The following is a 12,230-nucleotide window of genomic DNA, read 5'->3' on the forward strand; positions in this document are numbered from 1 at the left end:
AACTCGGTTGTTTTATTGGTTGCTTGCAATTGGGATGCAGAAATAATTACTAACTTTTGGAGTTTCTCCTCCAAAACCATGATTTCATCTTGGACTTTTCCATGCGATGAAGTAGCTCTGAATTATAAGACATGTAGATTTCGCTATTTTGTTCTAACTCTATAGTTTTCTTACCAAAGGTTTCACTGTTTCGTTACTAACTCTACTGTTTTTTTCCATTAATGCTTTCCACTATTTTACTTAACTATACAGTTTCTCCTTACTAATGGTTTTTTTAGGCATGCCGCATGTGGCATATGTAGCTAATATGCACAATGCCAACTACTTGGATATTCTCATTCTATTTGTCTCAAATGAATTTAAGGTAAATTGTGAAGTTGTAGATATAACTAAAGGAATCACTATAACTCAGTTTTTTTTTTTTTTTGGTAAAACACTATAACTCAGTTTATCTGTTTATGTTATAGATAATCTGAATTACTCTCATGTAGTACATAATGAGACCAAAGTTCTGAGAGGCTAACTGAATCTTAGATGCCTCACGCAAGTGGGTGCCTTTAAAAATTATTAAAAATAACATTTTTGTTAAAAATCACCTTCACATGTTTATGGTTTCATAAATTTCAGGTCTGGCGGTGCATAAGACACTAACTTGAGAAACAAAGGTTTCAAAGACAATCTTGACTAGATGACTTGGCTGAATGCACTTGCAACGAAGAGGTGCTCTATGCTCTCAATAATCGGTGAGGATAGAGTTGGATTTCCCAAGAGATATATCGTATTCGTAGAGACAAATGCATCAGAAGTTTAAATATATATATCCAGCGAAACGAAATGAATGATGCTACTAAATTTGTAGTAAAGTGAAATCAATAGTTGATAAAGGAAGTCATGTGTAGTAGATTCTCAATAGTTGAGTTGAAACAGCCCTCTCTAACAGCTCTCGTCATTACACATTCCAAAACTATATGTCTCTGTTTCTCTCTGATAAATATTCCAAATTGGTATCTTTCTTGGAGAAGGCCACTTCTGCTCTTAACGAAGCCAAAGAATCGGTTACATCCATTGCAGAATCCGTCGGTGCCTCTCTAACTGATTCTTAGAAAACCGTTGCAGCCTCCACCGAAACGGTTAAGACTCGCAACAATACCAGAGATAGTGTTTGATGGGTCTACGCAGGTTGGTTCTTGGTCACTCTTTTTACATGTTTGTTTGTCCCGAAAAAAAAACAACATATTGTAATACGATAGTGTTGTGTGGTTTAGGCAAGAAATGCAGTGGAAAATGCTCCTTCAAGAGGTATAGAAGGAGCTAAATCTTTGCTTCATGTTTTTGAAGAGAAGCGGACTGAAGTTTCGTCCAAGCACGTTGGAGCTGTTACTAATGCTTCTGATGGAGCATCGAGCAGCAGCACCGTGGCAAGCCGAGACCTCCTTGTATCCACAGACCAATCAGGTCACAGTATTTAAATAAAACTCTCCATTATAATAAAATCCATTTAGAAAAAAAAAAAGGTGAAATTGTCACTTAACTACCAGAATACTGTTTGTATGGTACAATGTATTTATAAATATTGTGTATAATATACTATGATATATTAACGATTAGGTTTGGAACTGAATTAAAAACTAGCTTAAATTTCGATATATATATATTACATAACTAACCTAATACCACCACGGGAACATGATATAAAAACAAAAAGCAAAGAAGATGAGAATGGAAGTAGAGATGTGAGAAAGTTCTGGAAGAGGAGCTTGAAGCTTCGGGCTTGGGAGTCGGGTGCGATGGTATTCTCCCAAAAAGCCCTAATCCATCCTCACTTACGTTCAATGTCGATTCATTCGTGCTGCAATTATCACATTCCAACATAGTCATCATCTCACAAATTCTTGTGTTGTTATTATTAGATAATAGTCTGTTTTCCAGAGATCTATACCTTGTAGACGGAAAGTGGCATGATCCTACACCTGTCAACAGAGAAAAACATTTATTTAGATGGATTCTCTCAACACAATCTCAATGGTGCAAAAAAATTAATCATTATCTCAACCCTGTTTATGTCTAATATGTACTACAGTCACGAAGAAACAGTTCATATTCGAAAGCAATTTGCAATGTTAATAGATAGCACACAAAATATTATGAACAAAAAAATTGTAAATAAATATATTTATTGGTTTGTTGGTTTATTACCTATTGGATCCTCTATATATTAATAGAAAAACATTTAAAAAAATTGTAACTTTAAGTTTGTATTAATTAAAAAAATATCTTGCTTAGATTTCACTTAATTAGGATGTCAATTTGGTTTACGTGGCAGCATAAAAATCAATTGAAAAATTAGTAAGCCCAAAATCTAATTATTAGGAAAACTTATATTAACTCAAACACAGACGTATATGATATGATAAACTTAATAATCAGCGATTTCATTAAATTAATACTCGACGATCTCATTAAATGAGACTTTTTTTAAATAGCTTAAAGTTGATTTATATTGTGATCCAACATAATTTTTTTTTAAAGTGTAAGATATACTCTTAGTCCGTATTACTTGGACATCAATTTAAATCAAAGTTTGCTATATATTTGGCCTAAGTATTGCATGTTTTTGCTATAAATCAGAAAATAATTATTTTTTAAGTGTTGATTTTTTATTTAATAGCAAAGAGACGCATCTATTCAAAATTGTTTTGTCAATAAAAAAGAGAATATTGTTTGGTTCTTAAGCATTCCTCACCTACAGAAATTTATATAAACAGTAATACAAAATTAAGTTGTTTTGATATTACCAAACGAACTTATATATCAAATATATTTTCTTGCAACACAATGATTTAGAACTTAAATTATGAAATTTATATTGAAGATTAAAAAAAAAGGCTTTGGCACCTGCCTAATTATTTTTCATAGTCTAGGAAAACATTTATAATGACATTTTATAGTAATTAATGATATATATCACATTAACTAACTTTCATCCTTTAAACAAATAATATCATAATCTTTCTATATTTAGGCTTTAAGTATAATAATAGTCGGACTACAAAATTTTATATTGTCTTAATGTGGTCTATAACCAAACTATTCTTCGAATTATAAGCCTAACCCGATTTGTAATTGTCCTTTTAATATTTTCAATTTTCTATTTTATGTCAAAAGGAAATTAAAAATCTAATATTTTGAAAATTAGTGTAACTTCAAAGTCGAAAATATATGAATTTTATTTACTGATAAGTTAGTAAAAGAAAATATTCAAATATATTGGTCTAACATATAGTGTTAAGCTAGATGGGCTTCCAACCTAAAACCAATTAGTGCTAAGTGGAGTGGCACATTCATCTTATATATTACTAAGGATCCCTTCCAATATCCGATGTGGGACATTTATCCCTAATACGCCCCCTCGAGGTGATGGCTCTTTGAGCGTCAATCTCGGAATGCTCGGGCAAGGATCGATGGGCCGACTTTGGGCCAGATCGATGTGGATCGGGTTGGACTGCGTGGATCGGACTCTGATACCATGTTAAGCTAGATGGGCTTCCAACCTAAAACCAATTGGTGCTAAGTAGAGTGGCACATTCATCTTATATATTGCTAAGGATCCCTTCCAATATCCGATGTGGGACATTTATCCCTAATATATAGATGATTTTGTAAACAATCAAAATCGTATACATATACAAACAGTTCGATCATATATAAATTTTAAATTTGTCAATAATATGTTTAATATTTTAATAATATAATTCAATCGGCGCAAAGTTACCACGACGTAATAGTCAATATTATTATTTTTCTTTTGTCACGATCATTCTAGTTTATTACTAGTTGTTAGAATATAACAACTACAATGTTTTTTTCTAAAAATTTCCAACTAGTAAACGGATACATACATTTCTTAAGTCTAAGTCTCATATGTCAGTATACAATAATATCAAAATGGAAAAATGTTCTAAGTTACTAATTTTAATACCAACCATAAGGAGATGGCTTATTAACATGATTTGTTCCGGGTCCGACAAATTTTATTGGATAGAAAAATCACATATTCTTTTGAATTAAATTTTAGACAGAAAGACTTACTTGGGTCACCACTGATAGTGACAGCACTTCCACCAAAGTTGCAACTACTAGGGATTGGATTCTTCTGGTAATAACTGTTAAATGCAAAAGATGCATGTGCTATCAACGAGTTTGGATTATAACACTTTCCTCCTTCTTGGATCTCTGAACAGTCTGCTCCACCGATCCCGCACGCATAGTCCAAAGCAGCTTGTAACGCTATTTTTGGAGCGTTCTCTCTCGCAACACACCAACTTTCACCTGGGTGGGCTGCAACGCGTGGTGGCGTTGGAACCGTTAGTGGCGTTGTGACGACAGCAGAAGCGTCAGAATCAGAATTAGGGACAACAGTTGGTTCGCTGGTTGTTGGATTTGTGGCTAAAGGTGTGGTTATGTCCTTTTCTTCTTCTATTGGTTGAGTACTAGCTTTTGCACCTGTAAAATCACATAGTTTACGTTAATGGAATAAGATGTGAGAAACATTAACAATGATGTCTCAGATTTGGTTGGTAAAGTTAGAGCATAATTAATTATTATCATCTCTAAGATAAGTGCCTTTAATTTGTAAATTAAATTAAAAAGGGTAAAACACGAAGACAAACCTTAGAAACAATAAACAAAAAGACAATATAGAGAATCTTTGAACTGAACAAGAAAAAGTAACGACTAGAATAATTGCAAGCTTCGACTCCATTCCGGTTCACATGAGAAAACAAAATTAACTTCATCTTTTTTATAAGAAATTAGATACAAATTCACCTTAATTTTAAAAATAAAGCAATTAGAATTCACCTATCTACAGTATTGATATTAATGAAAATTGGAAAAAAAATCGAATCTGGTAGAACTAGATGAACAAGAAAAGGAACATTTTCCTAAGAAAAAAACATTTATACTCAGAATATAGATAATTAAAGTTCTAAAGACATATTTTATAGTTTTTCTGAATAATCCTAAGACATAGATTAACTTTCCGCATCTTTAGAATAATAAATCCCAAGCTATATATAAACGTTATTTTTAGCAAGAACGAATTCAAAAACGTTTGGATTCACCATTAATCAAAACTATGGTGTTATATCACTTACATATGTTCATATATCAAAACAGTGTGGGTTAGAATAAATCATGTGCATGTTCTATTCCTTAGAAAAAGAATAAAATGAAATTTGCAACAACCAAATCTTACAATAAATATATATATATATGCTACTTTAACAATATTTTATTTAAAAATAAAAACTGAGAAAAGCTTTTCTTGTTTCAGTGATGGATTGAGAAAAGTAACCTGGGAAGACGAAGAAGAGAAGAAGAAGACTTGTTACTATTCTGAAGCCTTTTCCCATTACAAAAAACACAACCGTAACTCTTCTTCTCTATTAAAGCTCTAAATCTTCCAGTCTTATGTCTCCAAATACTTCTTATCAACTATATATATAGAGAGAAGCTGTGTGTTAGTAATTTGGGTTTATGGAGTTGATTGCTGGGGAGTTGGGGGGGAGAGAGAGAGAGAGAGAGAGGGTAATGATTTGTTTGGGATTTAGGTTTTGTGGGCAATGCAAAATGTAATGTGGGCTGCTTCTAGTGAGTGATGCTTGTAATGATGGTTTTTCCTCACACTTTTGATTCTTATATTCCCTGGTTCTTTCTTTTTTAACTTTATTCAGTCACAATGAGGACTTTTTCATTAGTTTCCTTTCTTTCTTGAACTTCTACATAAGCATAAATTATTTGCCGCTTAGAATAGCATAAACAATTTGAGTTGTGGGTCTCACATCACATAACTATCACTGCATAGCTCTTAACTAAAGATTTTAAAGTAAACAAAACAAAATATAGAGACTTAATCATCTTGACCAAAAAGAGGCGATCACTTATACAAACCTTGCAATTAACACTTTGACCTCGAAAATAAACACTTTGTATTTTACATGGATGTGAAAACTGTAGAAATTCAACATGTTCTCATTATCTTGTTCATGTTTATATGTCTAGTTTAAATTAGTCATGTCATGTATAATCTTTCTTATGCAATTGTATTTTTAAGACTACTGACTTAATTTTTTTGCTTGGAGAAGCGATATCCACTATTTATAAGACATAGAGATCTGCAGCAACAATTATTTCAGTATATCATTTGAAATAAAGCAAGGTATAGTAGTATACTTTTTGCTCCTCAAAATATAGCAATTTGATTGATTTTGACTTTATGTCGAAGTAGGACCTTCCAAAATATAGCAACAGGCGTACTTTTGACTAATCTCACACCAACTTTGTGTATTTATTATTCATATTTTCACCCAGCTCTCTTGTAGCATGTATAGGCTATCTAGCCAGAAGGTAACTGTAGCTATAATTTAAAAATGTTTAGACCCTTATTATTAAAGTTTTTATCTTCGATTGCGGTAATCTCTTTGCATTATCGACACAAATATGAAATCATAACTTTAGAAAAAGAAGAAAAAGAGTGGAAAAAGAAACTTAACGTTAATTACATCGACCGTATATTTGTGCGGTGGGATTTTAGTGGACAAAAACAACCAAAGATACAACTTTCGGTGTTAAAAAGAGTACTAAATGTGTTACAAAAAAAAAAAGAGTACTAAACAATAATAAAGTAATAAGAAGAAAACATAAAATCAGAAGTAATCCCGTGTAAGAGGGTAGGGAAGATGAGCAAATGAATAGGAAAAGCAAGTGGGATACAAATTGGTTATAGCAACAACATAACAAATGATGAAAAAAGAATTTTGGACCGACTATATCCAAAATTCGGATTCACCTAATCTTAATGGTTATAAGAAATTAATTCTTTGACATTATTTGTTTTTTGTTCTATCGATTCTCTTAAGTTAGTGTGTGTCACATTAATTGGCCGATGAATAAAATAGCAACCCTAAAAAGCCTTCAATGTCTGAGTCTTACATACACAGTCAAACAAAGTTCATAACCTCTGCTAACTCTTTAGATACACAGTCAAACAAGATTCTTCCTGATCATCAATGCAACCGTACCCTAAGATAATACTATATATCCACAAATGACATCCCATTGATCATGTCAACGTTTATTCCTATCTATGTAAACCAAAGTTCACCACATGTGAGAGTACACATAACACGTATTGTAGCCCAAACCCATTGCTATTTACAGTACCTTTAAGCTTACGTACCAAGACACTACAAGAAAACAGCGACATACTGAGGGAAAATATCGTCGGTATGTCGTCGGAATAACGCTATTCCGACGACATACCGACGAAAAAAGTCCTCGGAAATAACTCCTCGGAATTTCATTTTTCCTCGGAAATTCCTCGGAAATTTCCGACGGAATTCCGAGGAAACGAATTTCCGAGGAAATTCCGAGGACCACATGTTCGTCGGAATTTCCTCGGAATATTCCGAGGAAGATGTCGTCGGAATATCCCGAGGGATACACTTCCTCGGAATATTTCCAAAATTAAAAAAAAAATATAAATTTATTTTTTTAAATTGAAATTCGAAAATATAAAATTAAAATTGAAATAGAAAATATATTTAAAATACAAAAAAAATAAAATAGTTTTTATAAATAAAAAAAATGTTTTATAAATACAAAATTAGTTATAATAAATATAAATATTTTTATAAATATGAAATCATCTTTTTATAAATACAAAATAGTTTTTATAAATACAAAAAAAAACTAAAATAGTTTTTATAAATAAAAAATGTTTTATAAATACAAAATTAGTTATAATAAATATAAATATTTTTATAAATATGAAATCATCTTTTTATAAATACAAAATAGTTTTTATAAATACAAAAAATAATAAAATAGTGTTTATAAATCAAAAAAATGTTTTATAAATACAAAATTAGTTTTAATAAATATAAATATTTTTATAAATATGAAATCATCTTTTTATAAATACAAAATAGTTTTTATAAATACAAAAAATAATAAAATAGTGTTTATAATAAAAAAATGTTTTATAAATACAAAATTAGTTTTAATAAATATAAAATAGTATAAAATTAAAAAAATAGTTTAAATAAATCACAAAAACGGTTAATAATTACAAAAATAGTTTTAAAAATATTTAAAATGTTAAATAATTACAAAAAATAGTTTTCATAATATTAAAATGTTTAATAAATATAGAAATTTATATTTTTTATATAAAATACATAAAACGTTTTATAACCACAAAAAAATGATTTTAAATATTATATATATGATTTTTAATCTTAAAAAAGTTTTATAGATTTTAAAAATGTTTAATAAATATATAAATGAATTTAAAATGCAAAAAATAGATTTTATATACAAAAAACGTTTTCAATATATATATATAATTACAAATTCGATTTTTATAACCACAAAATTAATAAAAACTAAAAAAAAAAATTCAAATCAAGTGATACAAATCAAATCTACCATTCACCCTAACAAAATCTATAAATCTACCATTCACCCTAACAAAATCTATAAATCTCATTCCAAAATCATCAAATCTACTTAAAAACCATACAAATCTAACCTAAAAGAGTGGGATAGGGTTCATACATGAGGATTAGGGTGGAAATCGCGAGGGAGAAGAGAGAAAGCGCCGCAAATCGCAAGGGAGAAGAGAGGAGTCGACGAAATCGCAGGAGAAAGAGAGATTGCGGCGGAGAGAAATGGGGAAGAAGGTCGGGCTCGACCTAATAAAATGAGGGGTCCGACGGAAATTATCCGTCGGAATTTCCTCGGAAATATTTACTATATCCGTCGGAATTTCCTCGGAAATCATTAATTCAATTTTCGCGAAATATTTGGCGGCTTGGTTTACCCGGTTAAATGAAAATATTCCGAGGAACCAGGTTTCCTCGGAATTTCCTCGGAATTTACCGAGGAAATTCCGAGGAACCAGGGTTTGGGGTTTCAAAACATCGATTATTTTCGCCGTATTTCATTTCTTATACAATTATAATGCATACCATTGAGGATTCTTTGTATAGATGATCATAAACCATGAAATAACAAAATTTCAAAAATAATTGTAAGTATTCTCTTTACCGTTTGTTAAAGTGTATAAGTGTTTCTCTTATGTTGTGTGGTTTTCGTTCATGCAATCGTAAAAGTGTTTGTTATTGGGTAAAACACCAAAGTTTGACTTCATAATCTGGTTAAGACACTTAATGAAGGTTATATACGTGTTATTCAATCCGTAAAACGTTGTTTTCGGTTTAAAACCCCAAGTTCCTCGGAATTTCCTCGGAATTTTCCGAGGGAATTCCGAGGAAAACTCTATCGTCGTCGGAATTTCCTCGGAAAATTCCGAGGAAATTCCGAGGAAAAGGAATGTATAATCAAATCCCTAAATCGACAAGATCTATTCCGAGGAAATTCCGAGGAAAACCTTTCTGCCCTCGGAATTTCCTCGGAATTTTTAAAATCCCCCAACGGCTCTCTAACGTCTATAATATTTCCTCGGAATTCATCGGTTTTTTCCTAGGAATACTATTTTCCTCGGTATTCCGTCGGAATATTCCGACGAACTGAATTTTCCTCGGTATTCCGTCGGAATATTCCGACGAACTGAATTTTCCTCGGAATTCCGTCGGTATATTCCGAGGAAATTCCGAGGAAGCCAAATTTTGTGTTTCCTCGGAATTGCCTCGGAAATTCCTCGGTATATTCCGAGGAATTCATTTTCCGTCGGAACATCCGTCAGAATACCGCTGTTTTCTTGTAGTGAGAACAATGTTGCTCAGCTTTTATCTGGTTGACTGGATCAAGGAGATGATGGTGAAATCACATGATAGTATATATTATTGATCCTATCTTCCCGGAGTTTCCAACAGTGAAGGAACTCAAACGGATTTGTTTTTCCTTCAAAGATTGCTTCAAAATCAAAAGTCGAAAAAAAAAACCCTCAAATCAAACCAACATTTTAAGGAAAACCGGTTTAGTTTCAATTACCGGAAGAGAAACCATACCATTAAACCGGTAATATATAATTGGCCTAAAGTGGTTCTTCTACGACACTTCACCAATCACCATCAAGCTCCTTCTCTCTGTCTCTCTCTCTCTCTCTGTTTATACAAACATCTTGGGAGGTAATCACTGTATCGGTACTAGTACGTATCCAGTTTGAAATTCGCGGTTTAAATTTTTTTATTTTCTGCACGTTCTCTCTACCGTCAAATCAGAGGATCTATAATGTTTGCATGTTTTGTTTTCTCACGTTCTTATGGCAGGGATCTGAATTAGATATGAATTGGGTTCAACGCAAAATCTATCTTTACAACGTCACATTTGGGCTTTACATGCTTGATTGGTGGGAACGATACCTCTTCAGTATCCTTTCTCCTTGCCTCGATCTGATCAAATTTGAATTATTATTTTTTTGGACATCAATTTTTGTTTAGCTCAAGAACAGAGCTCTTGCTTTTTCCTTTAACATTCTCTTTCAGATTCTTTGGTTGTAATCCTGATGTGGTTTATTCTGTACAATGGATCTCGCTACTTCTTGGAGCTTTGCAAGAGGTAGAGTAGAGCTTAGCTTTCTTGATTTCATGTGTTAGCTTTTAGTTTGATTTAATCTTAAATAAATAATGTACTTTTTAATTTCTCTTAAAAAAGGGATTGAAAGGGTTGTGAGAGTTGGATCTTTATCTAAAGCCTTTGATTCTTTGGGAGTTTGATCATTGCTAGCTTGTGTTGAGTATTTTCAGAAGAAGCACCTGGAATGACTTTCTTGATTATATTCTATTGCGTTGTTATCCCCTGTTTGATTATGTTTGTTCTTCTCTTTCCACAGACATCTTTCTTGAAACCAGGTCATAGTTATCAATGCCATGGAAGCATGAAAACGACATGGTCGTCTGAGACCTGTGCCAACAAAAACACATTTGTTCTGCTTTTTCTTAACCTGCTTCTTTGGTATCATATCTGAGCATGCAACTGTCCATATATGTCTTTCTTTATCACTTGTTTCTCCCTAGTTTTGAATTTCCTTTGTTCTACTCCACTTCCAGTTCATATTTTGAGACATGATTAGTTCCATCTTTTGATGCTTACATTTGATGAACTCAAGTTTTCAGGTGGTTTCTTGGTATTGTTGAGTAAAATTATTGGCACTACGACTCAAAGGCTATAAGCCTATAATTAATTTGATGCAATAAACTTTGAATAAAAAGACAAGAATTAATAAGCAACCCTTAAACTCTATAAGCATCCCACTCTGGTCTCTGGACATGTTACTGTTGGTATCTTAGATAGCTCGCAATCACTAAACAAAACCAACCGTCCTTGAATAAGTTGTTACTTAAGATGAGGGGGATCTAAATGAGTCGAATTTGGAGTAACAAGAAATTGATAAATTTTATAGTCTAATAAAAACAAAAATTGCACATCTCAAAGCAAATTCAGATCTACCTAACAATTGAAAATAAACTGACACGTTTGAAGTTTAAGATAATGAAATGAAAGGTTGCACAAAAAAAAAAAACTGACACGTTTATTGGACTTTTCAACTATGCATACTAAACAAATCTACGCACTCTACAATGTAACAAATCCAGATCTACCTAAACAGTTAAAAAAAATTGACTGTCTGATTATTGGAGCTTTCAATTCAACTATACACTATACAAATCTACGCACTCTACAATGTAACAAAACCAGATCTACCAAGTTTTAAAAAATTGACTGTCTGATTATTGGAGCTTTCAACTTTACTAAACAAATCTAGGCACTATAGTGTAAAATACAATGAACACTTTTAAGATGAGACGGAGAAAATATATGAACAGCGAATGAAACTTGTATACATCTATTATTTTATGAAACTCAATATTCGATTTTATAAAATAAAAGTATAAAACTAATGAATCTTGATTGAAAGTGCTACTTGTATCTTCCAAAAAAAAAGTGCGACCTGTATCTTCGTTTAATAACATTGTCTTAATTTTCTATCATAAAATGTTTTTTTTTAGAATTTTTTTTTCCAGTTTTGATGATACACATTACTTCTTATAGTTTTAATAACTCATTAGACACATCATAGCACATCAATATCACCAAACAGTTAAATACATAGTTACACTAACGTGTATTTTAGCCAAATTTTAAAAATTGAAATACATAATTTTAAAGTGTAAGAAAGTTTTAACATAAATGATAAATTATAT

The 12,230-nt window shown here is 31.6% G+C and overlaps 2 protein-coding genes across 4 annotated transcripts; one reads left to right on the forward strand and one right to left on the reverse strand.

Annotated features, from left to right (window-relative positions):
* Positions 1 to 412: 412 nt before the first annotated feature.
* On the reverse strand, positions 413 to 7,245 carry LOC103865087 (major pollen allergen Ole e 10). The gene is made up of 4 exons (XM_009142867.3): positions 5,357 to 7,245; positions 4,090 to 4,503; positions 1,940 to 1,970; positions 413 to 1,849 (listed from the first exon to the last, which is right to left on the reverse strand). The coding sequence occupies exons 1-4, from the start codon at positions 5,412 to 5,414 to the stop codon at positions 1,663 to 1,665; spliced, it is 690 nt and encodes a 229-aa protein (XP_009141115.1). The 5' UTR covers positions 5,415 to 7,245; the 3' UTR covers positions 413 to 1,662.
* Positions 7,246 to 9,682: 2,437 nt separating this feature from the next.
* On the forward strand, positions 9,683 to 11,177 carry LOC103865088. 3 transcript variants are annotated; one of them, XM_018658437.2, is made up of 4 exons: positions 9,686 to 10,175; positions 10,296 to 10,395; positions 10,512 to 10,584; positions 10,859 to 11,177. In XM_018658437.2, the coding sequence occupies exons 2-4, from the start codon at positions 10,311 to 10,313 to the stop codon at positions 10,869 to 10,871; spliced, it is 171 nt and encodes a 56-aa protein (XP_018513953.1). In that variant the 5' UTR covers positions 9,686 to 10,175; positions 10,296 to 10,310; the 3' UTR covers positions 10,872 to 11,177. The 3 variants fall into 3 exon arrangements, with proteins under 3 accessions (XP_033146442.1, XP_018513953.1, XP_018513954.1); XM_018658438.2 differs by having other exon boundaries at positions 9,687 to 10,154; XM_033290551.1 differs by having other exon boundaries at positions 9,683 to 10,395.
* Positions 11,178 to 12,230: the final 1,053 nt, after the last annotated feature.

Source organism: Brassica rapa, chromosome A04 (assembly GCF_000309985.2).
Source record: "Brassica rapa cultivar Chiifu-401-42 chromosome A04, CAAS_Brap_v3.01, whole genome shotgun sequence".
Taxonomy (NCBI): Eukaryota; Viridiplantae; Streptophyta; class Magnoliopsida; order Brassicales; family Brassicaceae; genus Brassica; species Brassica rapa.

What these genes read in the sequence shown, in the direction of transcription:
- LOC103865087 (XM_009142867.3), bottom strand. Translation starts at nt 5,414, where the DNA reads ATGGGAAAAGGCTTCAGAATAGTAACAAGTCTTCTTCTTCTCTTCTTC. An exon ending in TCTCTTCTTCGTCTTCCCAG is followed by an intron (nt 4,504 to 5,356) that starts GTTACTTTTCTC and finishes GTGATTTTACAG; the next exon opens with GTGCAAAAGCTAGTACTCAA. An exon ending in CACTATCAGTGGTGACCCAA is followed by an intron (nt 1,971 to 4,089) that starts GTAAGTCTTTCT and finishes CTCTGTTGACAG; the next exon opens with GTGTAGGATCATGCCACTTT.
- LOC103865088 (XM_033290551.1), top strand. Translation starts at nt 10,266, where the DNA reads ATGTTTTGTTTTCTCACGTTCTTATGGCAGGGATCTGAATTAGATATG. An exon ending in GTGGGAACGATACCTCTTCA is followed by an intron (nt 10,396 to 10,511) that starts GTATCCTTTCTC and finishes ATTCTCTTTCAG; the next exon opens with ATTCTTTGGTTGTAATCCTG.